The 22,021-nt window shown below is 39.0% G+C and overlaps 4 protein-coding genes across 5 annotated transcripts in view; 1 reads left to right on the forward strand and 3 right to left on the reverse strand.

Annotated features, from left to right (window-relative positions):
* oxtra (oxytocin receptor a) overlaps nucleotides 1–5,724 on the forward strand; it is a 10,167-nt gene extending 4,443 nt beyond the window's left edge. Inside the window, exon 2 of the mRNA XM_014009043.1 lies at nucleotides 3,398–5,724. Within this exon, the coding sequence (XP_013864497.1) occupies nucleotides 3,398–3,651 (254 nt within the window). The 3' untranslated portion in view covers nucleotides 3,652–5,724. The remainder of the gene's footprint in view (nucleotides 1–3,397) is intronic.
* Nucleotides 5,332–8,602, reverse strand: cav3 (caveolin 3). The gene is made up of 2 exons (XM_014009044.1): nucleotides 8,343–8,602; nucleotides 5,332–6,851 (listed from the first exon to the last, which is right to left on the reverse strand). The coding sequence occupies exons 1-2, from the start codon at nucleotides 8,457–8,459 to the stop codon at nucleotides 6,510–6,512; spliced, it is 459 nt and encodes a 152-aa protein (XP_013864498.1). The 5' UTR covers nucleotides 8,460–8,602; the 3' UTR covers nucleotides 5,332–6,509.
* Nucleotides 8,603–11,938: 3,336 nt separating this feature from the next.
* On the reverse strand, nucleotides 11,939–13,899 carry LOC106517961 (caveolin-2). Of its 2 annotated transcripts, none has more exons than XM_014009016.1 (3): nucleotides 13,706–13,899; nucleotides 12,966–13,204; nucleotides 11,939–12,851 (listed from the first exon to the last, which is right to left on the reverse strand). In XM_014009016.1, the coding sequence occupies exons 1-3, from the start codon at nucleotides 13,856–13,858 to the stop codon at nucleotides 12,692–12,694; spliced, it is 552 nt and encodes a 183-aa protein (XP_013864470.1). In that variant the 5' UTR covers nucleotides 13,859–13,899; the 3' UTR covers nucleotides 11,939–12,691. The 2 variants fall into 2 exon arrangements, with proteins under 2 accessions (XP_013864470.1, XP_013864471.1); XM_014009017.1 differs by having other exon boundaries at nucleotides 13,017–13,204; nucleotides 13,706–13,897.
* A 5,565-nt stretch (nucleotides 13,900–19,464) lies between these two features.
* gpr61l (G protein-coupled receptor 61-like) overlaps nucleotides 19,465–22,021 on the reverse strand; it is a 3,782-nt gene continuing 1,225 nt past the window's right edge. The window contains exon 2 of the mRNA XM_014009018.1: nucleotides 19,465–21,536. Within this exon, the coding sequence (XP_013864472.1) occupies nucleotides 20,189–21,484 (1,296 nt within the window). The 5' untranslated portion in view covers nucleotides 21,485–21,536 and the 3' untranslated portion in view covers nucleotides 19,465–20,188. The remainder of the gene's footprint in view (nucleotides 21,537–22,021) is intronic.

The raw sequence follows: 22,021 nt of genomic DNA on the forward strand, positions 1-22,021 counted from the left end.
AGAGAGAGAGAGAGAGAGAGAGAGAGAGAGAGAGAGAGAGACTGCAAAATCAACTCTTTTGAGCAATACATTGTAATGCCATCATCAAAAACATATTTAACCTAACCCAGAGTGTTGCTTTCACTCATTCATGCAAGTTTGAGAAATCCTTGAATCTCCTGTGGCCACGTGGGGCTGCCTAAACTCTTGCTGGTTCAAAGCATACCTGGCTCCTCCTTGGAGTTCAGTGTGCAGCCAAGCTACCGCCCCACAGAGCACCCCTCCCCTGATGCATTGTTGTGAGGACAAGCTGAAGTGGGAGTGTCAGAAATGGTAGGAGTTTCTTTCAGAGACTGAGGTCAAGTTCAAGGCATTTAGACAGACTATGATGCAAAGTCAAATTTAATTTTGATACACAGAATTTTCATCACAACTAAAGGTGACATTAGCCGTGTTTCCATCAGCATTTTTTAATGCGCATTTTAAAGTATCGCATCAGAAAAGGTGAATGGAAACGGCATGATTCAAAAAAACTTCCTCTAATTCACAGACAAGTTGATACGCTCACTTGAGGTGGTTTTTGGGTTTTTCGAAAAAGTTAATGCGCAAAAGTAGAGATGAAAACACATTTGCTGAATAAGTTCTGACATAGTGAACATTTACCTCACATGGTTGATCAGCTGTTCTCACTGTCTGAACGGTACCGGACCGGTACCAGAGCGACTGCAGTCATGACTCGCAACAGGACCCTCCTCCTGCTGTCGGCGTATTCTCAGTTATTCCCGTAACGTGATGAGAATTGCATTTCTTTCTCTGTGTCTCCAGACAGTGTGTAAAATCGCCAGAACCAGTTGATATGCCAGAATAAGACTTTCCYGATAGTAGGAACACACTTCTCTCCATGGTCCTGAGATGCAACTTTTACTTCCTGTTTACTACACACATACGTCTGACGTAACTAATTCGCTTCAAGCCAGTTGATGGAAACACGTCTGATTCACATTTCTTCGTTTTTTTTTTTTCCTTTTTGCGCAATTTTAAAAATTCACTCAAAATTTGAATTATAATTGGATGGAAACACTTGACTGTGTTATAGTACTGAACTATGTGCATAGAAAATAACCCCCACCCCACCTTCAAATGTTTAGGAAATCTACATAATATATGACCCTTCACACCAAAATGAGATCAAATTTGGTTAAAATGATCTGGGCATGTTTTCACATTCCTTCTTTTAAAGATACATTTTGATCATTCTAATATCATGAGTGGTTCCAGAGATATGCCTTTATTTATCTTCCTAATCAGGATAACCCATTAATATTTTATTGAATTCTATTTTTAGATTTTTTTTTTTAAAATGAGGACTGTCTTACATCATTTAAAAAAGGGAACCTCAAACAGTATTTGGATATTGAGGTTTACCAGCTGGAAAGACAAAAAATCTTTTCTAGCTCACAGGGAAAAAGAYCAACRTTTAAGCCTTTTCTGCTCAAAATCCTGTTTCAGATATTTAATTTAAACAACCCATAGATAAAAGTTAATATATTTGAACAAAATGCAGTTGTTGCAAATGTTTAACCCAATGCACTATAGCTGCCTATTTCTCCACATACTTTGGGACTTTATCCTCAGTTCCATGTGATTGATCACATTAGAGGTAAATGACAACAAAGTTATTACCTCCATCTTATCTGTTGCCAGCAGAGGGTGCAGTCTATGTTCTGGATACACACTGTATATATTAATAGACCTGTCTTTTTTGATGAGGAATATAAGCCAGCAGGACCAAGTTTATTGGAGTTGCTTTTATTTTTGGAAGCAGAGTCTGCAGAGTAAGTGTGTGTGGCGAGTTTGTAGGAGGCAGACTCTGCCTCCTACAAACTCGCCACACACACTTACACTTACTWCATGGCATTTCTTTAAAAGATACAGTTAATGACTGAAAATGATGTCTTTTTAATATGGAACAAACAAGTGTCATGTCTGACATGTTAAGAAAATATTGTTTCAACCCAGAAGCTAATTGTTTTCAAAAATAATTATTGAAAAATACAAAAAARTACTCAGAGTTTTTTCCAAAATAGCAGTCAGACAAAATGTTTCACAAAGCAGCCATCCATTGATGAGTCAGAACCAAAGTTAGCTACATGCTGTCATAAACAAATTCCATAAACTTCTCTCTGTGCATTTTTATCCTTCATGYTTGGGATTGTAGAAGTGGGGAGCAGATGGTGCAATGCTTTGATTGCTGTAAATAAGTCCAAATGTTGCCCAGCCCTGGTTTCCATTGTATTTTCCTGTGAAACTAAACTCTGACACGCTTGTACTGTAAATTTGTTACTACCATTTGAGTGATGACAAGTTAACACTGTGATCACTGAGTTTGTTTATTGGCAAAGTGTGTGCAGAATATCTGGGAAACATGCAAGTGTTCCTGTCTGAACTAAATTTGAGGAGAGTAAAAACACTGAACTTTTAATAAATAAGGAAAATGAGGTTTAGGTTTCCTTTAGCTTATTCCTCCTTACCTTTTTACAAAATAAAAGCTTATAGAATACATTCTTAAACTCTTCATTTATTTATTTTTTGTTTATTTTTTTGCTAATGATATTCATAAGAGTCTTACGGTAAGACCGGAGGAGAGGGATTGAAGATAATAAACTTTCAATAAAACARAGCATTTTTACTTTCTGTGTGGCTTGTTTAAAGCAATGTTTCAATTTTCCTAAAGAGGACAATATCTAATTTACAGAGTAATTGGAAGTATTGGAGTTTTTGATGAAAAACTTTAAATAATCAACTTAAAAACAGAAATATGTGACTTGTAATGTTTTAAACCTTTATTGGACATATATGTAGATGAGACACGACAATAAAAACAAAGATAAGATAAACTAATTTAAGCTAAGATAAACTAAGGTATTTAAGACTAAGTTGTCCATTCTTTACTATTTGATAAGCCTAACTGAATTAAAATAAACTAGGCCACAATCTATCCTCATTTTTTATTTTTGTTTGTGGATTGATTGGCAGTGATTTCTTCTGTTTTCACAGTTCAAACATATATCCAGCTGGTCTAAAATGACTGAACCTTTTTACAAATGGCAAAAAGAAAGTGTAGGGATGAATGTACATTCCACTTAATGGAAAGCCTGTTYTTGTTAATGTCAAGGGATAATTAATGGAAGCACATCATCATTAATCCCTCCTTTGTTACCCTTTTTGTAACGTGTTAAAATATCATCTTTTAAAAGCAGCTGGTCTGATAAGATAAAAGTGTGAGGGATTAAGGTTAAAAGTAGGATTAAGTCTGTAGCAGTAAATCGAAATGAGTGCAAATGAAACGTGTCAAGCTGGTTTTAATCTTTTATGTTGTGATCTCACAGCTGTGTTCTGTGTCTCCTCCCACGTTCAGCCATGCCCTTCATCATCTCCATGCTGCTGGCGAGCCTCAACAGCTGCTGCAACCCCTGGATCTACATGTGCTTTGCGGGGCATCTCTTCCACGACCTGAGGCAGAACTTTCTGTGCTGCTCGGCCCGCTACCTCAAGTCGTCCCAGTGCCGCTGCGAGCGCGACTTCGACTCCAGCCACAAGAGCAACTCCTCCACCTTCGCCATCAAGAGCACCAGCAGTCAGAGGAGCATCACACAGACGTCCAGCACATAAGCCCCCGCCCCGCCCCACCCCCCAAACAAACACACACCCCACCACCTTCCATTAAGCTGCCCACTCAGCCTCTCAGATACATGCTGTCGCCCATAAAATTTCCAGCAGTTCGATTTCTTCAAATACCCCTCGCTGCTAGTCTCGCTGTTAAAGCCCAGAAGTGGGGGAAGAAACATCCAAGTGTTTTTATTTCAGCAAAGATTGAAAACTGAACTGTGAAGGTAAAAAACAAAAACAACAATCATTGCTGAGGTAATCATGGACTGACACGAGTACCTAAGTGACAAGAAAAAGTTGTATTGTTTAATATTTTTTTTAATGCAAATATACATTTTGTCTTGGTCGTGCATAAAAAAGGTAAATAGAGAAAATATTCTGTTGCACTGTTTTTATTTTTGTTCACAGCAAACCCAACAGATCCACTGGTCTCCCGTTAGGATGAATTTGTTCTACTGTCATGAACCCAGCATTGGCTTTGTTACATATTTGCACACATGTAAACTGTTACTTCAGCTTGTGTTAGACGTGAAATGTCATGCCTTTCACTAAAGATTTGACAAGTTGTTAAATAAAAACAAATAAAAACTGTAAGTAGCAGCAGATGCTGGTCTTCTTCTTTCTCTCTGTTTTTGTCTCCTGAGCAGGATGATGTTTACAGAAATTTGGGGGGTTTATTTCAGTTTAAATCATTCTGTTCAGCCTTTCAAAACTGCTGCAGCTCCATCTGTGAGGGTGTTTCAGGATGTGTGTGGCAACATTTCTGTGACAATAAAGGTAAAACTGTCTATGAGCAGGACTGTTTAATCAGGCGTCAGAACCACCTGCCAAATACTGCAGTGTACTGATTGTTCCTGGGGKGGGGGGGGGGTGGGGGGGGRAAGAGAGAGAGAGAATAATAAATGWCTTCCAGTAGAATACTTTTACATTTGTGGTGTTCAGACTGTGATTTCAGTTCCATTTTACATTTTAATTTCCCTTCTTCAGCTTCAAGGCTTCTTTCTGCTCAGTTATTTAGCTCACCCTGAAGTTTTGTCCTTCTGCAGCACAAAATACTGAACTTATGATCAGCAAATTCAAGCAGGTCAGTAATTTGCACAACCTTTTATTATTTATTTAATAATTATTCACACAAGGCTCCTAAATGTTTGGAGACTCCTTGAAATCAGTTTGAATGTGTGATTTATTTTTATCAGGGTTCATATCAGCGGGATGTTTTTGGGGAAGGTTTTTTCCATAGTCTGGCAGATTTTCAGTGGAGCTCAGAGGTAATTATCTCCTGGAATTTTGTAATTTTTTAATATCATGGCTCGATGAGTCCTCAAGAAGTTTTATTCAAAGAGTGCRAGGCTTGTTTTGATGTTTGTGTGGATTTTGTTGGTGAGGAGGCGAGATGTTTACTTTTCTCTTCTTCTGACTGCTCGTGCATAAAGGTCACATTGTGCAGAAACAGAACACCATCACACCTTCTTTTGCACACAAGCAGAAGTTTTTCATAGCATTTTTATAAGTTAAAGCATCTGAAATTAAATGATTAATGAGTTTTTGCTCAGTCACACAAGTGTCCACTCAGATACTGCTTTATAATAATAAAAAGTTTGTCCTTTTTTTATTTTTTTAATTGTTCTTAAATTTTAGTAATTTGCTTATACAGACTGAAAATGTAAAAACACAAGTTGTATGTTCTTTAAAAGCTTTTGAACATTTTCATTTATTTACAGTATATTTTAGTGAGCTCTGACCACAGATGATGTTTCTGAACAACACAGTTTTAATTGAATGCAAAGCATGTTAACAAAGTGTCTTTTTCTAAGCAGCAGCTAAACTCAGTTTGTATTTTCCAACACTTGTGAAGAAAGAAAAGACAAGAAAGCAGCCAGAACAGAACGCGACAAGGTTACAAAAAAAAAAAAGGTTGCTGATGGCACTGAACCATCAGTGATGAGTCTGAGACACACAACAGCATCCTGTAGTGGGTCACAGCTCACTGGTCAGTGCAGCTTAGCCCTTTCAAAATAAGACTGACTTTTATTTAAAATGATATCCAAAGGTTCTGGAAAGTCTTCAGGTGAAAACTAATGATGACCAAATACTGTCTTTGTTTAACACCTCAGACTATTACACAATAATTAGTATTTTTTAATAGTTGTTCAAATAACACTTCAAACGCTTAAATGATGTATTGGTAAAATATCATCTTTCCAATCAAACATGAACCAAAATCTTCAAACAAAACAAGTTTCAAATTAAACACATTGCATTTTTGTAAAAAGGTGACAGTCAGTATTCTTCTAGAAATCTATTTGGACATTAGAGATTAAAATTAAAATAAAGAACAAAAATAAACATCACAATAAACAATAAGGAAGCTGTTTCCAGGCCTTTTTCGTTTTTTCATACCTTTAAGCATTGTTGGGAGCAAAGGGAAGCTAACTAACACCTGAAAAAAAAACAAAGCTTCAAAACAAACTTTTAACATGTAAAGCATAAACATCATCCACAACTGTGGAAAGGTTGTTTCTTGTGAACAAGCAGCTTTTATTGTGAAACAAGTGAAAGTGCACACCCAGAGTTTTCTCATAATGACCGTCTGCTGTCTCCTCAGGGAGGAAGACCTAGAAGTGCCAGAGCTGTCACCGTGTACCGCCTGCTGCAGCTGCCACTGCGCCTCTGGTGGCAAAACGCACAGTGGGCTTTTCAGATCTCTGAGTCTGAGTCAGGAGGGTGGGGACACGGTGCGTTACAATGGGAGGAGGATGAGTCAGTTAGAAAAGCAAATATGCCAGGACTTATTTGGGGTTGTATAAAAAAGACACCACACCTCATCTGATCACACTTCAACACCGGGCTGTGGGCAGTTCCTAGGCCTCCTTGCGCAGCGCCACACGCACACTGCTGAAAATCTTGCCCAGAGCTTCGAAGAAGGGATCACAGAAGGTCTGAATGCAGAGGGAGTAGATGCGGCTGACGCACTGCGACTCGATCAGGCAGCTCTTGATGCAGGGAACCACAGCCCAGATGTGACAGAACGAGATGCAGGCAAACAGGAAGCCCCAGAGCAGAGCCACCGGGATGCCAAAGACAGCAGACAGAACACGGTAGCACCAATACTTGGACACGGTGAAGGTGGTGTAGCTGAGCTTCCACACCCCGTCCAGGCTGTGTGTCCCATCTGGCTCTGCAATGACATCCTCAAACTCCACCTAAGTGTAAAGAATCACTTGTTAGTACAGATCACTGAGGGCGCGCAGCTTTTAAGTCTCTCTAACATGCACATCTGAAGCACAGGCTTTGAAAGGCTGCAAAGTGTTGCAGTTAAATTTATGCAGGGAAATGTATTATTCCGTGCACTCCATGTAGTCAAAGTGGTGAAATGGTGTTTAATGCTGCATCCAGATCAGTCAAAAAAGCTCCATTTCCAGCAGCTTTTTCAGAAATCAACCCTAGCCTCATGTAAAATTCATGGGAGCGGCTCTACAATGGTCCAATCTGCTCTTTGGGTTTCATTACGTGCCACCTGGTCCTTCTGGAAAATATAGACCATCACATTCATAGTTGAAAATCAACTAATTGTTGTCAGTAATCTTGCAGAATGCAGACTCAGCACACATCTGTTCTCAGCATGCAGATTACGGGAGCTGTTCAGTGAGGGAAGAAACAAGTAAATTTCTTCTTCTGAGAGAATAGATGGAAGTTTACAGCAGTAATATTCTTTTTAGGTTTATTAAAGTAAATCTGAAGTTATTTGCTTCAACTAACAAACACTTGAATACCTGGATGGAAAATCAGACTTCTTAATGCTTTAGATCCTTTGAAGTAGGTTCTGTGGAAAGGTCATGTATAAAAAGTATCTTACCTGCCACAGACAGCTCTTATAACAACCTCAATTTGGAGAAAAATAAAGTTTAGTTCTGATTAAAAATGACCCCAGTCCCATATGTTTTATTGCAGTTCATGTTATTTATAAACCTTTTCACATTATGCAAATATTTTTATGTCTTGATATTCCTGCTACAGCTAGCTCGCAAATAACAATAAAATTCCACATAAATGACCACAAACTGTGAAACAGATGTGGTGTTCAGGTTTATAAATAAGTGTTAGGAGATAAGAGTTGTTTTAAGATATTGGAACTTGGATTTGGCACCACTTAGTCTCACTGTTTAATCCATTTCTTCAAACTGAGGTTGTTATATAATTATTATTAGGGTTGGATCAGTGGTGAGCACTGTTGCCTCACAGCAAGAAAATTGTGAGTTCAAGTCCCAAGTTGGGTCTGGGGTCTTCCTGTGTGGAGTTAACATGTTCTCCTCATGTTTGTGTGGGTTTCCCCCCACAGACCAAAAACATGCATGTTTAAGCTGCCTACAAACAAAATCAGAAAACTAAATATAATTTCATCTTTAATCATAGCAACAATTTGAAAACAAACATTAATCTATAAAAAGCTGTAGTACAGTGTGTATCATCTTTGACCCACCCCCCTCGTTCCCAAAATAACGTCTGTGCTCTGCTTGAGCAACTGGAATAGCTCTTGGTCTATTTAAAGATTTGTCAGCCAGTACAATACCATCTTTTCATGTCCTTTTGCACAACATGTGCATTTTTTTTTACATATTTACACTTGCAATAATGCTGTTTACATTCTTAAACTTTTGCCATTTAAAAAAGTTTCACGTCTTTTCTGCACAAACCTTCACCACGTCCTCATTGATCTGCTTGGGGTCTCGGTTAATTAGATCGATCTCTTTCGTGTGGCTGTCCTTTACGATTTTCTCCTCATTGGYGTTGTACTGGTACTGATCCGCCATGGCTGAGGTAACAGGTCCCGCTCGAGTCGAACACAGAGAGGATACGCCTTTGTGGACACTGCAGGCAGCAGCCTCGATTCACACACACAGACACACACACACCCTGTAACAAGACTGCGACGCCCCTGCTGACATGCCAAGGGACAGCTGCTCCGGACATCCTGGTAAAAATGGAGGCCTTACCTCCCCACCACCCCACCCCCCTCCTCACCCCACATACACACCCACAAAGAAGAGTGCACTCACAAACATGCACACAATGTAAAGGCCACAGACAGAAAACGAATGCCTTAAAGCAGAACCCAGAGCTGTGTCACATTTCACGTGGAGTTGTTGAGCTGAGTGGGGCAGGGTTTGCACGCTGGCTCGAACTTCCACACAAATACACTCTCATCGCAGCCTGCCATTTGGACCAAAGATAAGTGTTTATAAGCGCGCTACATCACAGATGAGACTCACAAACACATCAGTACAATCACAATTCATGTTTTACTTTGTTGCTAGGATGAGGGATACAATCCTGCCTTACTGAATGGTCATTTTCTGCTGATGGTTCCTTTAAAGGACTTGTTTGGATGTGATAAAATGTCTCAGGTGTCTTAATTTTTCACACTTGTTAGAAAGACTGATAACTTGAGCAATGCCCTTGGCCTCTATGCATAATTCTGATTTTAGCGAAGGTGGAACGAGTMCTCCAAAATAAAACTCACACAGCCTTATTTAAGCATTGCAGTTGTTGCTATCAATCACTGCTTTCCATATCAACGAGCTGCATAAACAAATGCACCCCTGGGAGAGCTGCCGGCTAAAGAGGGCCAAAGAGAAGGTGGTGCAGAAATACACCCCATGAAAGGCGGTACAACCACAACTGTGGCTGCCTGATAGTATTTGCCTCAATCAGATTGGTGTAAGAAAAGTACAGGAAGCGTGGATTGGCATTCCTTGTCCTGATGCCCTGATGGTGGCTGAGACAGGATCGAGGAGGGAGTGGTGAAACGAGATCAGATGCGTGTGATTGGGTGCCAGGCCAATTAGATGTCTATTCTTGGCGTGGCAGTAGAGACAGAAGAAGAGGCAGACGGACAGAAATAGCTCGAGGGCATACCTCCTTTTTTCACGGGTATCTATAGTCAACTGAGACGGTGGTGGCTCTTATCATCCATTAAATGTAGGCAGAGACACATGGGGCCCTCAAATCCGTGTGGAGTGGATAGCGGTGATATCACTGACTCAGGTTATTTGGGTGCTCTTGTTTCCACATAGCAATGTTGGGTGTGTCACTACATAACACATGTATCAGTTCACATATAATTATTCAAAAAAGCCAATTTTTATCAACAGATATTATCAGTTATTACAAGTTAGGGCAGCTATAAGTCTGTTATTGTATTTCTTTTTTCATATTTTAATAAAAAAATAAAACAATCAAAAGCCTGATGCTGTCTTTCAGTTTTTCTCATTTTTTAAAATAAATTATTCCCATTATTAACTTTCAAATTAGATATAAAAAAGTACGAGATGTTTAATATATTGAATTTTAAATACCTATAAAAAAGTTGGAACAAAGGCATTTTAGAGTTGGTGATGAGGTTTATAAATGATTCAATCATGACTGGGTACAAAAAAAACCTCATAGACTCCAGCAAAAATATGCAGAGGATCTCATCCGTTTGATAAAAGTGTTGAAGAAAAACGGTCAGGAATTGCATATTTCTCTCTTTAAGATACATACTGTATGTGGTTCAGGAATTAGGAGGAGTTAAAAAAATTAAGCTACAATCTCGCAATTCTGAAACAGACGCTTACTATTCATCAACCTCAAAAATAACAATAAATAAAAAAATCTTGCATCAATAACTGGTTTAATATTTGATATTTATGAGGCATCATCCTTTTTTTCCAGATATTTATTCATTTTTAACAAGAGACTGCAGAACTACATGTGGCTCCAACAAGAGGAAAAGTTTTAAAATTCTCAAAATAATCCCAAAGAGAGCGAAATTATTTCCAARTGGTCCCCAATCATTAATTCTTCATGAAGACAATTTTAGACTTGTTTTTCTTATTCTTTTTTTTTCATTAAGAAAACATTTTGAAAAATTTCTCTACAAGTGTTATTGAAACACACTGCACTTTATTGTGACCTTTATTAAAGGTTAGGCTGCTGTATAATTTACTCATATGAAGAACTTATAAAAGTCATTCTAAGAGGCAGACCCGAAGAATTCTATAAAAAGTTTATTCTGAACGGATACATAATCATTATACCAGATATTCTTGTGAGACAAAATTAATTATAAGTAGGGCTAAGACAAATTTTCTTCAAAAATCAGTTGTTTACAGAGCTTTTTGGGTATGGAATAAATTACTAAAAACATCAGAGAATTAAATAGTACTTATTCTTTTAAAAGAACACTTAAATCTCTGCTTTTAATCCAGATTCATGTGGAATTTGTAAAAAAAGAGCTGTTTGATTATTGATTGTGTGTACTATGCCTATTTTAATGTTAATGCAAATCTGCCTTTTATTAATATCAGTGACTATAAAATTACCTGGAAGTGCCAATAGTGGCATATTTGTTTTAGACTGAGCCAAAATGTATGATGTATACGTACAATAATTTGATATGATTTGAACATGTTCCTTCTATAACTACCTGATATGGTTATTGTTTGTATTTGTGTGCATGTGTGTGTGTTCTCTGTTTTTTTTTTTTTTTTCTGGTACTTTGGTTTTCTCCAGAAAACATGCATGTTTGATTCTTAAAGGGGCAATATGTTTCTCAGGCATATTTAAATTCTTTACCATAATGAAAGTAACTATGTCACCTTCATTTGTTATTAAAAYGTTGTTCATATGTTTAAATAGAAATTAAACTTGACTTCTCATCATATCTGTTTTTAAAACACATTGAAATTGGTCTCTGTTTCTTTAAGAACCCCCTTCCACTTCTGTCCCACCTGTTTCCGTATGGGATGGGTGGGTGKGTGTGGTCTGTGATGAGGAAGCTTGGCTTGGAGACACAGCCCAGAGGCGGAGCTGATCCCAAAAGGAGGTTCTAGTCCCAACCAGTCATTTTTGCTCCCCTGCCTGGCTGCCTCAGGACACTGCAGGATTTCTCAAACATGCATGAATGAGTCAAAGCAAGACTCTGGACATGGTTTTGATGAGAGGATAACATTATAACATGATATGAAATAATATACATGATATAAAACTCAAAAAAGTTGATTTTACATGATATTGCCCCTTTAACTTTCAGTTGTTCCKAGGTGTGAAATGGTTGCTTGTCATTTGTCTGTGTGTGTCTCTGTAAAGGATGTGGGATCTGTTCAGGATGTACCCAGCCCCTCGCACAGTGCCTGCTGGAAACAGAAACAAGCTCCTGGAAAGGAAAAGCAGGTAAAGGAAATGGATGGACAAATGGTCTCAGTTCTAGAAAGGCAAGTACAAATTAAGAAAAAATAACAAACCATCCTTAACATGACTGAAACGGTTTATTTATGATAGCAAGAAATAGATTTTCTCAGTTATCGTTAAATCGGAGCTCATTTTTTGTGGAGACCTATTATAAACCAAGCCTCAGGCTTCTGAGAACAGTATGCTTATTTATTTTAGCACAATCACAGCTGACTTGTTTGATGCTTTGTTTTAAACAGATTGTTTGATGTCATCTTTCTGAAGGTTACCCTTACAYTGAACTTGTCAGAGGAGCTGCAGGACTGTTGTTCACATGGAGTGTCCTTGAACATCATAATCATTACTGACAACGGTGTTGAACGTTGTGTGAGAAGGTGCTCTTTGAACAGTCAGGAAGCAGTTTCTGTTTCCAAACATGTCAAAAAAACKTAACAAGAATGGGATGAATTAGACTTTTTTTAAAGCAAAAATAAGTTCACCAAATAAAATTGGACAACTGTTTTTACTGTTTTTACACAAACATACCCTCTCACAATGTTTCATAAAAAAATCCTTTTTATGGCCTCTCAGGTTTCTGAGCACTTGTTTGCTGTTTGTGCTGGGCCCCATCTTAGTGTGTTAGAGAATCTATACGTCAGTGTCACTGCAAAATGGGAAAGCTGATGAATGTGTTGGCATGCTAAATATCATGACAGGTGCACAATAACACAAACTAATCACAAACAATACACGTTTCCTCTTAGGAAATAACAAACAATCCGTCAYCGCTGGTCTCTCATGCATATCTTCTGTTTTGCTAAATCTTTTGGTTCTATCTGGTTTTGTTAGTGGCCAGATGGATGATGATTTGACCGCAGCACTTTCCAAAACTGCTGCAAAAAGGACTGATGAAAACATTCAGTATGCTGGCCCACACCGTCTGGATCCATCGCATGTTGATAAGAAGGAGCTGCATACAGGGCATGATCAACCTGGAAGGATATRAAGGGGAGGGTGAAGCAAGAGCTAATTTAGCAAATATTAATAAAAAAAATTCTCCCTACGGGGTGGAAAATGTATCAAAGAAAATCTTAATTAGCACCTACAGAAAATCCTCAACTCGCCTAGCTTGTTTTACATCAGAGCTCTGATCGTACCAGATGTGGAGGCAGCTGAGCGTGGCGAAGAGGAGCCCTGCTGCCAGAGACACGGGCACGGCCAGCAGGAGGGAGATGAAGCGGTAGCACCACAGCCTTGACACCTCGAAAAGGGCGTGGCTCCACAGCCACACTTTGTCAAAGCTCCTCACAGACGGGGGCTCTGCAATCACGTCCTCGAACAGGACCTCAACACACACACACATAGAGAGAGGGATCCTGTCAGAACTTTCCCTGCAGGCATATATCTTCCACACTGTAAAAAGTTAACAAACAGAATGACAGTGATGGATGTGACACATGCCTGGAAAACAAGAATTTGATGCACAAAATGGAAAGGATCTAATGGGAACAAAAACTGCTCAGTGCACATCACTGTGTCCACTTGAGGTCAGCAGTGTGCCATGCATTTCCTTCTAACTAATCTGTGTTCAAAAGAAGTTTTAGACTTCAGCRCAAATGGAGCATATAAATTGTTATTTATTCTACATATAAAAATACTGTATCAAACAACTCAACAGTTACAAACAGACTGGTTGTAAAGAGTGTTTTCATGGCATGTTCACACACAGTATTTAAAATCAACTTATAATTGTGCCCCAGATTGAGTCTCATTCTTGTTGTTTAATGTTTCTTCTTCCCTTTTTTTAATTTTTGTTAAAATCCTCACGACAGCACCCAGTTTTTACCTTCAGATTGCTGTTGACTCTTTTGGGATCCCTGTCGTGAATCAGAGGCCTCACATCTTCAAGAGTGGAGTCCAGCTCCTCAGAATGCAGATCCACCCTCACCTCCATCATTTCCCCGTGCGGGCTCGTATCCTTTAATCTCTGGTCCACCATTTCCACCTGGCCACGTTGCGTCCCTGCTCGCTGTGGTTGGAAACATGGAGGACAAGCAGCTGTTTCAGGGACGGATGACGGGCTCGTCGCTGACACCCAGGTGGAACATAACAGACCGATGACTGACTTGACCTCAGATTTTTATTGTCTTTGTGCAACACATGACACAAACTGTCTCATTTAGAGCTGCATGAGGAAGCTGGCTAATTAGAACCAACTCTGACTGAGTGTTGTAAGGATGCTCTGGTGCTGCCATTATCATCCAGTCCTTTCATCATGAGGACTGTGACTGTGTTTGGTCATTAAATGCATATTGCTCAACACTTCAGCAGCTTTGTGTCAGGAGCTGCTTTGCAAACAGCCTATTTGGGCTAAAATGTGACTCACCAACAGACCAAAGTCTTTAATGTTCCATCAGGGCCTGAATGCTCTGCAGGACATCAAATTGTATCCTTAATCCATTTATTACACAGAGAAAAAGTTTTGCAGCACTGCAAATGCCTCACCGTGAAAATCAAACAATCCTATTTTGAAATACTTGACTAAAGTCTTTACAAAAGGCAGAATTTTATATGTTTCTTGTGTGTAAACATTATTAGCTCTGTCAGAAACAGAAAATTGTCTCCCGGGCCAAGACATCTTTTTCTCTCAGTCCATTCTTGTCTCTAGCATCAAAGGCAAGAACTCAATCAGCTTTGTTTTCCAAGACAGCTCTGCTACGTACTCATTCATGTCAAGTTGTACAGACTGTCCTTAAATTACATGTATTTTCACCCATTTTGCATGTATACAGACAGGCAGGGCAATGTTACAGATTTTTTTTAAAACCTTTCCTTCAGATTAATTTAAGTCTCAGAGCTGGCAGGCTCTAAGGAAATAATTTCATGACCTCCTCGTCCGTCCCTACATGCTTTTCTGCCACTGCTGACGCTTTTCCACGTCCTCTCTCCATGGCCGACAGCATGCTTGTTCCAAAAACTGTTAAATTGTGTGAGTTGTACAGATTTCTTTGGGAAATTTTTGGAGTTCTGAGGGTCAAGACACAGGTAAATGTTCGAATGGATTGACATGTATTTGTTTCCATTTATTTCTAATGTAAAGATCCTGCTGGTTAAACAGTCCTGATGGTAAGATTTGGTTTGTTCTTTAGTGTTAAGATGTTGTTGGGTGTGAGAGCTTCAAGATCATTTGCACCATCTTGTGTAGTGTTGAATGATTATATTTGCATTTCTTTCTCCCAGTATTTTGCATGTTCTGACAATCATCATATGTGCTGCACATTCATGAAGATAAGCACCCTAAATGGGTTGTGTCTGTTACTATTGGCAAATTTGACAGACACAATCCTCGGTGCACACGATTGATAAATCAGTTTTGCACGTGCTAAATAGGCATTTTTGCATGCAAACCTTTGAGAAATCAGCCCCTTTGTGTGTAACCAGTGGCTGCACCAGCAGCAACATGAAGTGAAGAGCAAAGACAGGTTTTTAAACAAACAGTTTCAGGACTGGAGTATTATTCTTTTTCACGATGAACGTTCCTCCAAACATGAGCTTTAACTTGTGTTTTGYGTTTGGGTCTTGGCTACGTTTCTTTTAGAGTTTGGTATTTGCTTTTTCTTACACTTGTCCTAAGAACTTTCTGYTGTGGGGGATGTGTAGTTCCAGGTTAATCTATGTGAACAAGCACAAACGAGGCTTCTCAAGCAAATCTATAGTCYCCTCCAAAAGCATTGAAACAGCAAGTCAAATTCTCTTATTAGTGTTGATCAATGAAGACATTTGGGTTGAAGATCAAAAGACGAACATGAGATAAGAGTTCAGAATGTCAGCTTTTATTTCCTGGTATTTACATGTAAATGTGTTAAACAACTCAGAACATACCGCCCTTTGTCTGAACCCACCCATATTTCAAGTGAGCATAACTATTGAAACATGTGACTGACAGGTGCTTCTTGTTTGGGTGGCTGTGGTAAAGTGGTTAGAGGAGTTGTCCTGGAACCGGAAGGTTTGACAACCCCCCCCCCCTCCCCCCCGGTCCGGTCGACTCAGTCGTTGTGCCCTTGGGCAAGACACCTTACCTGCCTTGCCTATTGATGGTGGCCAGAGGGTCCGGTGGTGCCTGTGTATGGCAGCCTCGCCTCTGTCAGTGTGCCCCAGGGCAGCTGTGGCTACAATGTAGTTTACCACCATCAGTGTGTGAATGTGTGAATGTGTGTGTGCATGGGTGAATGTCCGTAGTGTGAAGCGCTTTGAGTGTCCTGGATGGATAGAAAGGCGCTATAYAAGTACAGTCCATTTACCATTTACCATTTTTATTGACCAGGTGTTGCCTTTAAGGTTGATTGTTCAAACATTAAATAGTTCTGCATGACTAGTCTACTTTTTGGMCTGGGTTTAAACCYATAAAGTARGTATTACTTGTTAAAGAGGATAAACCAACAAGAAGACCAGAGTCTATGGGAGAAAAGCAAACCATTTTGAAGATGACTACAGAAGGAAAATCAATCTTAGCCATTAGACAAATGGCAAGCACAACAATTTGAAATGTCCTGAATAAGAAAGAAACAACTGGTGTACTGAGCAACAGACTCCAACAGGTCGGCCAAGAAAAAACAATAGTAGCTGATGACAGAAATATTGTGAGAGTTGTGAAGAAAACCCCAAAGCATCAGTAAGTGACATCACCACCGACCTCCACAGTTCAGGGGTGACGGTATCACAATCCACTGTTTGAAGATGACTCAGAGAGCAGAAATATAGCCACCAAACCCGAAGATGCAAACCACTCATCAGTAATAAGTTTCAGAAGGCCAGGTTGAAATTTGCAAAGTTGCAAAAGTTCTGGAAGACAATCTTATGGACTGATGAGACCAAGATTAATCTCTACCTAAGTGATGGAAAGGCCAAAGTGTGGAGAAAGAAAGGAACTGTTGATGAGCTGAAGCACACAAGCTCAYCTGTGCAGCCTGGTGCAGGTCATGTCACAGTTTAGACATGCRTGGCTGCTTCTGGAACAGGCTCATTAATATATATTGATGATGTAACTGATGATGGTGGCAGCAGAATGAATTTTGAAGTGTACAGAAACATTTTGTCTGCCAAATTCGATGGGTTGCAGGCTTGTGGCAGTCATTGCGAGGGTTGTAACGGCAAATATTAAATATCATTTACTTTAAGATAATTTGTACCAATACTTTTTTTCACCTAAAAAAGCTGTGGTGTAATACAAACAGTGCTAAATCCTACATTGTTTATTTAACACAAGCAAATACCAGGAAATACATAAAAGCTGACATTCTGAACTCTTGTCTCATGCTCATCTTTTGATCTTAAACTCAAATGACTCCAGTGAACAACAAAAACAAAAGAATTTGACTTGCTGTTCCAATATTTTTGAAGGGGATTGTATAAAGCTTGGAACTCCACACAACTCCAAACAATTAGGATTGAGAAAGCTTCCTGGATAGGAAAAGTAACATCTTCAGCTTCACAGAAGTCCAGTTGTTGTTTTTTCTTTAAATTGTTTATTGGATTAGTCCTAGACTTGATCCTTCTGTGAAGATATGATTTTAGTCACACTGTAGGTAATACGACTTTTTTTCTGCAGGAATTTTATACTAAAACTTCAGGATTTAATGAATGTTGGGTACTAACAGTTAGTTGCATGTTTAATGGGTGTTATTTCTCCTCCTCTCTAGGATGAGTGTTGATTAGTTACTCTTTGCATGTTTATGTCTGGAAGCTAAAAATAACCAGTTTGTGAAGCAATGAGCAGGAGAAGTCAAAATGTCAGTTTGAGACTAACACCAACTCTTGCATGCACCRTGGTGCTGAATTTATTGACTGGTTTTCTGTTTTAGTTCCATCTGTGATGCTGACTAGACCTCCTTTCGATGCATCAGCTGAGCTCAGAACATTACCAGTTGATGGTAAAATGTGGAAAYCATCTTGTAACCAAATGTTATGTTAAAATGTATACAACTCTGTGACATCTAATCAGCCCTAAATCGATCTTCAGCGTCCAGGGAAATAATTTAAAATCAGACAGAGCAGGACCAGAGGCTGAGCAGGAAACTCTGATGGAGACAGATGTCCAAAGAAAAGAAGTGGAGAAAATTAGTGGCATATAGCGTCCTCTGTTGGTCAGGACTTGTTATTGAACWTTCATTTTCTTAATTGCTGCTCTTCATCAAGTGCAATAGTTAAAGTAGTTGCTTGTTTTCTTTACAAAGTCATTAGCTGTTCTGTTAGAGTGATGGCAGCAGGCTCTGTTTAGAGTTTGAAAAATATATTGGTTCACATGGAAACTTTGTTGATTTGGACTTTTCAAACTATTTTTAGAAACTATTCAGATCCCTGTAAAAAAGAAAAGGCAACTATTACATCCAAACCCTTCAAGTTTAGATTATTTAAATTGAGTGTTTTGTGGAAATATTATGAGCGTAGAACATCTTACCTGTTAGAAAAATCTCTATGAAAAAAAAGGACAACAATAAAGAACAAGAACTTTAATACTGAAAAATATCATCAACAATACTTTTTTTACATTTTGTTTTATAAAAAAATAAGACTAAGAGTGTAAAACAGTTCGTGTCAGTGCCAGATGAGGTGTGGGTGTTATAAAATGTGAATAAAATCAATAAACTGACTGAAAAATCAGCTTTTAAAACCTTAACCTTRTTCATTTTTGTCACTGATCAGATTTGAAAATACTACCACAGTTTTTTACAAATACTCTAAAAKATCTAACAAGATTCAAAGTTTTAGCTCAAATAGAATGTTTGCATTATGTGTGATWATTATTTTAAGCCATTTACTGATTAGATTATCCAACTGTTAAAACACTTTACATGCATCTGCGTATATTATCTTCTACAGCTGCTTTAATGTCCTTAGATACAAAACTCCAGTAGTGTAAGAGCAGTGTTTARCACTCTTACTGCAGAATGTTTGCTGTTATTTGCTGTAACCACACCACCCTGTCTCATAGTGATTTTTAAAGGACCAGTACAAACAGCAGAAGCCATAAAGTAGCACTTTGTTGCCATTTTTGGCAAATTATCAACACTCGGTAATGATTTCCATTGTAAATTCACCATCTCCACCTYACATTACATCAATATTACTGCTACATCCGTCCATATTTGCAGAGACCCATATCTACATGTAAATAAGTTTCTGACTCAAACAGGCTCCAATCAGGATCTAAAGCTGAACTCATAYATCAAGTCAGAAAGGGGCTTTGTTTTTACGTGAGTCAGCGGCCCACTTTATTTCCATGGCGACAAGGCAAGAGATGACATTAACCATCTATCAGCATATTTGTTTCACACAGAAAYGCTGAAGTATTATTTGTACACTTCATGGCTGTTTCTCTCCCTAAATGTCAACAAAAGAGTGTGGGGGCTGTCGGGGAGATTATTAAAATAAGTGAAAATCACAGCATGCTCCTGTTAATCAAGTCATTTCTTTTTTTCTTTTTGCCACTTCAGTAGAAAGCAGAACCGAATATCTGAATATTAGTATCTTAGCTTCTTCATCATCATCATCAAAAAATAAAATAAAAAAAAATCAAGTCATTTCTTAAACATGAAGAACCACCAGTCAAACATTTACAAATACCAGTGAACAGTTATATAAAGAGGTCTACAAATGCTTTGTTTTACACTTAAATAGTTGTATAAACTACACTCAAAATGTACTTTTTTACAATTCTATTTTTTGTAAACATCATTAAACCAAATTCAGTTGGAACATGTAAGAAAAGTATAYACAGGGTAAAATTATTATTTATAAGTATATTTTGTTTTATTACAGTACAGAATATTGACCTTGAATGAGATGAGTTAAATTAAAGAAAGAGTTCAGGTCTTTTAAAATGGTGATTTTGTGAAAAGAGTTAAATATTTTATAGCTTTAGGAAAATAATGTTTAATTCTGACTGGATTGATGACTTGATGGTTAATTTGAACAAGACCAAAATCATGGTGACTAACTACCATTTCAAAACAATTCACCAACATTTTAGTCCACTTTCACCTTGGTTCCTCTCAGACCAGCCTTTAGCTCATTAATTTGGTCAGAATCCAAATTAAATTAAAGGAACTATCTGCAGGTATTATTTTTAACTTTTTCACAAGACTTCAAAAAATCTGAACTGTCACTTTAAATTAAGCTGAACTAGTTTGTGTTGTTTTAACACAAGATTTGTTGTGATACTCAGTAAGCTTCTAATAAAGTCGAATGCCAACATATTAAATAAAACTGAATGGCCTCCAAACAATTTAAAACCTTTATGTTCAACATATCATCACAGTCATCCATAATTTTATGTATTTTGCTCTGGTACTTGTCCTGGGATCATGGTAGGCTGGTTCAGGGAGTTTGTGGTGTTTGAGTTGGCGCAGCTCAAGCGTCTTTCGGCTGCGCTGCTGGTTCTCTGGATGAACTGAAGAAAGTTCTCCTGAAATGAGGCCTCCTGGCTGGACGCCGCCATCTCYGCAGGCTGGGTCAAGCAGCAGCGTCGAAACTTCACCAGCTCGTCTCTGATCTGTCGGTTCAGCATGCCGTAGAAGAACGGGTTGACTGCGAAGGAAGAGTAGGCCAGCCAGGTGACCACCTCCTCTAAGTCCCCGGGGCTCTGCATGGAACTGGTCAGAGACATTTGAAGGTGAAAGATGAAATAGGGCAGCCAGCAAACCAAGAACTGGCCGACGATGAACACCAAGGTGAGAGCAGCTTTCCCCCCGCCGAAGGCCCTCTCTGGAGACAGTCTTTGGGGCAGGGTGCAGGTGGTGGYGATCATGGTGGTTTGGCTGTTGATGGAGTCGGAGCGATCCTTGGCAGGACATGTGTTTACCCATGTTGGAACGGCAGGGACTTGCTGCAAAGCGGCCGAACGAGCGACCTTGTATACAGCACAGTAAACACCAAAGATAACCACTGAAGGAGCTAAAAAACAAGCCACACTGAAGAGCACGGCAAACACTTTTCTCAGGTGACTGTGGCTTGCGTGAAGAGAACAGTGACCTGCTGCGATGGAGCTCTGACGCCCATAAGCCGGCCACCCAAACAGTGTGACCAGAGCTAGGAGAAGGGACTTAACCCAGATCAGGAGCATGACACCAATAGCCAGGTTGATGGTCATCTTGACTTCGTAACGCATTGGGTGGACAATGTAGAAGTACCGCTCCAAGCTGATGGCGGTGATGGTGAGAATAGACAGACAAATGAGGAAAACGTTGAGAAAGATGTAAACCTGACACTCTAGAACCGTAAACACCACCGTGCCGAAGAACGGCGAGCTGGATATGATGCCCAGAGGCATGAGGAGGATRGCACAAAGCAGGTCCACGGCACAGAGGTGACACACAAACGCRAAGCGTTTCATGTGAGGCGCGCGAGCGATGGCCACCATCACACCAGTATTGGCCAACAAGGCGATAAGATTGAGAGTCACCATGCAGAACAACCCGAACAGGTCTTTGATCTGGGACTGGGAGCTTGTGACGATGCCCACATCTGCAGGGACTGTAGGAAGAGACTTCCACAGGGATGTGGTGAGGTTTGGAACTGGACGGTCTGACACAGAAGCTATCATGGAACCAGTCTTATCTGCCATCATTTATTCATGTCTTCTTTTGTTTGCAACTCTAATGGGCTTAAAAATAAACATCCTGTGAAAAGAGAACAAAACAACAATATCATTGTACTGTATTATTATCCAAATAAAACAGTTACTGTATTTTCATTAAAAATGGAACATCTACTATCAGAGGTGTATAAAGTACTTGAAAAAATAAAAGTAAAATTACTTTAACATAAAATGACTATGATAAAAAATGAATTTTACTGATAAGAAAAGTACTTAAGTYTTAAAACTGCTCACAATAACAGGAAAGTAAAAGTACTTTAACTTACACTCTTAGAAAAGAACTGTTGATTTTAATCAACCAAACTGATTCCACTAAACTGAGTTTAGTAAATAGAGCAATTTGCACAATGCTTCACATTTACTCAACTACTCTTAGTGAAACCAGTCGAAATAACATGGTTAAGCAAATTCAACACTTCATTTTTAGAGTGCATAAACCACTCCTTTCATCATGAGTTCAGTCATATCTGAATGTGTAATGTGTAACAAGGTGTTACATTTTAAAGT

This window comes from Austrofundulus limnaeus, unplaced genomic scaffold, assembly GCF_001266775.1.
Source record: "Austrofundulus limnaeus strain Quisiro unplaced genomic scaffold, Austrofundulus_limnaeus-1.0 Scaffold55, whole genome shotgun sequence".
Lineage (NCBI taxonomy): Eukaryota > Metazoa > Chordata > Actinopteri > Cyprinodontiformes > Rivulidae > Austrofundulus > Austrofundulus limnaeus.